Here is a 4999-nt window from a genome sequence, read left to right on the forward strand (position 1 = left end):
TAGAGATTTCTGAGTTTGTACCCCGTTTTGTTTCGTCAAAAGAAATTCTACCCTTTCAATGATGGTATTGTTATTTGTGTTTTGTAGTTATTCGACTAGTTATGTTAGTTGGGAGCTACGGTGAATTTGATAGAACTAATAACAGTTAAAAAACATATCCCAGTATTGTTAGTCAACGACAATGATTTTTGTGTATTGGGTCAACGTCTATTGGTTGAAAACCTGAACTTTTGATGGTTTTGTTAACCTAGTGCCTTAACCTCTTTTTGATAAACCTACTATCTGCTCGTGTTGTAGGAATTTGAGGGAGTTGGACTTGCGGGAGAGCGAAGTGGAGGACCTTAGTGGGCGTTGGCTAAGTGATTTTCCTGATTCATACACGTCCTTAGAATCCCTAAACATCTCCTGCTTAGGTAATGAGGTCAATCTGTTGGCACTAGAGCGCCTAGTTAGTCGGTGTCCCAACTTGAAGACCCTCCGGCTCAATCGGGCTGTGCCCCTTGATCGGCTACCCAACCTTCTCCGTGGGGCTCCTCAGCTGGCTGAGTTAGGTACTGGAGCTTACACCTCTGAGATGAGGCCGGACGTCTTCTCGAACTTGGCAGAGGCATTTGCAGGATGCAAGCAGCTGAAGACATTGTCTGGCTTCTGGGATGTGCTCCCGTCTTATCTTCCAGCTGTTTACCCTATCTGCTCCCAGCTAATATCACTAAACTTGAGTTATGCTACAGTTCAGAGCCCCGAACTTATTAAGCTTGTCTCTCTGTGCGAGAAATTGCAGAAGTTATGGGTATGTTGGTCCATATAATGTGATCCATTTATTGTAAGTTTCATGTCCAAACAGTGGTAGTGTTTGATTATTGGCTGATCAAGGTAATTTCTTACAGGTTCTGGATTACATTGAGGATGATGGCCTTGAAGTTCTTGCTGCATCATGTAAGGACTTGAGGGAGTTGAGGGTGTTTCCGTCTGACCCGTTTGGATTGGAACCAAATGTAGCATTGACAGAGCAGGGTCTTGTTTCTGTCTCCGAGGGTTGTCCCAAGCTTCAGTCGGTTCTTTATTTTTGTCGTCAAATGTCAAATGCTGCCCTAAACACAATTGCCAGGAACCGGCCTAATTTGACTCGTTTTCGGCTATGTATAATTGAGCCACGATCCCCTGACTACCTCACCCTCCAACCTCTGGATGATGGTTTTGGAGCTATTGTTGAACACTGCAAGGATCTTCGTCGCCTTTCCCTTTCAGGGCTTCTTACTGATCGTGTTTTTGAGTACATTGGGACATATGGAAAGAAGCTCGAGATGCTTTCTGTAGCTTTTGCTGGAGATAGTGATTTGGGACTCCACCATGTTCTCTCTGGGTGCGACAACCTCAGGAAGCTGGAGATTAGGGACTGCCCGTTTGGTGACAAAGCTCTCTTGGCCAATGCTGCAAAGCTGGAGACAATGCGATCCCTTTGGATGTCCTCTTGCTCGGTGAGCTTTGGAGCATGTAAAGTTCTGGGTCAGAAAATGCCGAGACTCAACGTTGAAGTCATGGATGAAAGTGGACCTCCGGACTCGAGGCCAGAGAGCAGTCCGGTGGAGAAGCTTTATGTCTACAGAACAGTTGCCGGGCCAAGATTGGACATGCCAGGATTCGTATGGACAATGGATGACGATTCTGCATTAAGGATCTCATGATTTGAATTTGCTGTGTGGATTCAGAGCCATGGAGGAAGAATCCTGTGTGAGCATTTTTGTTAATGGAAGCAGGTAAATGCTCTGTATTCTACTCAATAATGCAATAATTTGTTAACTGGCCTATGTTGCAGTTATGGTTGGTGTATGAGCTTGCTAAGTACAGGAGATGAGGGTGTATACAGAAGAGGCTTTGAGCTCTATTGCCAATTCATTTTTCACTTTGGCTGAGCTACGGGATCAATGAAGAAACACATGAACTGTGTTGTTTTTATGTGGGCATCAAATAGAGTTGATATATTATAATTTTTCCTCTTTCGTACCATATGTACTTTTCAGATTTTTAGCATAATTTATATTCATGTTCTTTTCACCTTAGTCTCTTTATGTAGCAAGATATTGTGGACTATTGTTATTTATTATTAGCCTTCGCGAAGGAATAAAATTCATGAATATTCATAATCCGACCATATGGTTGTTTGCTGTGTTTAATATATTTGAAGCAACTTGGGTGTTGATTCTGTTGGTGGATGTGGAGTGAAATAAACAATTGTTTCTTTTTCCTCAACATGCAACTTGCAAACCTTGTACCCCTTAGAAACCAGGAATAAAATCATTAATCTCTATAACTGTTGGAGATCGCTTTTCTTATGAATCCTATATCTTGAAACAGTATCTCTATAGAGCCTGAGGAACCGAAAAAGAGAAAAGAAAAAGGAAATGATGCGGTGATGAAGGGCCCAAAATTGTGGCAATGGCGTTTAAAAATGGGAAAGAAAAGAGAAGAAAAAGGAGTGAGGGTGCCTGGTCTGGTAACAGCAGTGGTAGCGGTCAGGTGTGGTGAGAGCTGCTTTTCATTGAATGTTAATCGAGGAGACTCTCTCCTCGACTGGTGAGCCACGTGATAGATTCGCTCACATTGGATTGTGTCCACTCCACACACTTTACCCTTTTTTCATTTTTTAAGTTTATGTAGAATATACTAAACATGAAACTCTTCTCTTCTTTTCTAATCAGTAACCACCAAACGTTCTTAATATTTTTAGGCTATTCTTTAAGGAGTAAACACGAGAGGTTCCTTTCTTTTTGAATTGTGAAATTTAATTATTTGTTACTTTAAAGTTTAAACATGTTAAATAATGGACCTAGTATATTTCTTAGTAATTTCCTAGTTTGATTTACTGAATTTGTATTAAATATTTGAAAGTTTATACAAGGTATTTATATTCCCTTTAATTTGATCATTAAAATAATAAAATCAAGCAGCATTCAAGCAGTGCCGGAACTACACCGCAAAACCTTGTGGAATGGGCGATTTTGTGCTGGTGCGTTTGGAAAGCTAGGAACCGCTTCATCTTCGACCAAGAGTCTTCACTGCCGGAGCAAATTCTGGAGATCAGTCGCAAGCTCACCAATGAACTTCACCCAAATCCCTAGCTCTTGAGCACTTTTCCTTTCTTAGCTTCACTCCATTTAATTTCTAAATGTTTAACTCGGTTGTGAGGTAGTGTTGGAGACCCCTTTTTTCTTGTATTGAAGTGTTAGATATGGACAATTTCTACTTTATCCTTAATGAATAAAAAAAACAATAATAGTAGAATCAAACTTCAAATTTACAATTGCACCCAGTCTTTTTTACTTATTTATTTATTTTCACTGGTAGGTGTTAGCACATATTGCATACTCATGATCATATTACAGTACAACCCAAATAAAAATGATACCGCCTCTACATGATTAAAAAAAGTTACAATGATGAATTTGCTCTCAAAGTTAAAAGTCACCGTCAGTAACATTTCGTCGGCTTTTTTTTTTTTTTTCTTTTTTATATTTTGCATCATCATAGCATTGCTTTGCGAGTTTTGACATGGCCCAAAATTGAAGTTTCCAAATAATGCAGAGCCAAAATGATTCTTGAAATAAATAGGTCACACACCATTGATGATGATGATGATTGCTTCGATTCATCTTCAAGGACTAGAATTCTATGGTTCGCTGTTTTATCTTACTGGTTACTAGTGGCAAATAATATTCTCTCTGCACTTGTACACTGAAATACGGTGAAGAATAATTAAACCCGTCGTATCTTAGAAAAAAAAAACGAATTTACAGTTTTAGTAATATGAAATTATTGCAAAAAAATGATAATTATACTAATAATCATTTAATGAACTTGCTAATATCATTCAAATAATCATTTATATTAACATCTCTTCGCAATTGCTTGAAAGATGTAATTTATGTTACTTAATAATTAATTTGAGTTAATCTATTAGTTAGTTTATTAGTCTGTTTAAACAAGTATAAAAAATTCGAATTTCGTATTGTACATGCAGCATCTGATTTATTGGCCAAGAAAAAATCTTTAATGGAGATTATATTTACGATAAATTAATCTTTAATTTGACAAACTACAAGATAGTACCGTAAAAAACCAAAATAAAATTCATGTTACTTTAAAAGATCACATTTTTTATTGGATTATTTCATATTTCATGGTTCTTAAAGTATTTGTCACAGAGAAAATATTCTTGCATTAGTCCTTCATCAATATATGCATGATATGATGACATCATGGGCCTTGTTTTTCTTCACTCATCAATCGTCCTAATCAGTCAACATTCTCTGCATTGACAATCCTACATAATATTTTCGTCACAAACCACTTGTGGAATTTTACCACCTTACTAATAAAGCCTTGGTCACACTCATCATCAATATTCAATACTCTATACATAATATTTACGGATTCTCTTCCAGAGTTAAATAGAGGGTAAAGTACTAAATTAATTCTTTATATTTGGATCTAATTTTATTTTGGCTCCTAAAATTTAAAGTATTTTATTTAAATTCAAAAATATTTTATTTAACTTCAATATAGTCCTGTCATGAAATCAATATTAAATAATTAACGAAATTCAATTTTTAGATATAGAAAATTTATATAACAAAACTCTTCGCTTGTCGAGAGAAATTTTCGGCAATAGACGTGACGATTGCCTTGTCCTCATTGTCGCTGACGAATTTTCTCGTGAAAAGTGAGTTATTGACGATGTTCTCTATGTGCTTGGACTAAGGTTAATGGCTTGCAGTGATGCATCCGCTGCTGATTTGTGCCTCTCGAATTTGTACCTCTTCTTTAAGAAAGAATATTAAATTTTGGAAAAATAGTGATGTTAATTATTAATATTGACTTCACTGCAGAACTACACTAAAATAAAATGAAACTTTTTTTTAATTCAAATATAAACTTTAAATCTTAGGGATCAAAACAAGATTAGGCTCAAATATAAGGGACCAATTTAGTATTTTACCCT

The 4999-nt window shown here is 36.7% G+C and overlaps 1 protein-coding gene across 2 annotated transcripts in view; it reads left to right on the forward strand.

The window, feature by feature from the left end:
* LOC107626119 (protein TRANSPORT INHIBITOR RESPONSE 1) overlaps positions 1–2203 on the forward strand; it is a 3971-nt gene extending 1768 nt beyond the window's left edge. Inside the window, exons 2-4 of one of the 2 annotated variants that reach the window (XM_016328906.2) lie at positions 298–790; positions 888–1731; positions 1817–2203. In XM_016328906.2, coding sequence (XP_016184392.1) covers positions 298–790; positions 888–1685 — 1291 coding nt within the window. In that variant the 3' untranslated portion in view covers positions 1686–1731; positions 1817–2203. Of the gene's footprint in view, positions 1–297; positions 791–887 lie in introns of both variants that reach the window. The other variant, XM_016328905.2, reaches the window with a different exon arrangement.

This window comes from Arachis ipaensis, chromosome B02, assembly GCF_000816755.2.
Source record: "Arachis ipaensis cultivar K30076 chromosome B02, Araip1.1, whole genome shotgun sequence".
Classification (NCBI taxonomy): domain Eukaryota; kingdom Viridiplantae; phylum Streptophyta; class Magnoliopsida; order Fabales; family Fabaceae; genus Arachis; species Arachis ipaensis.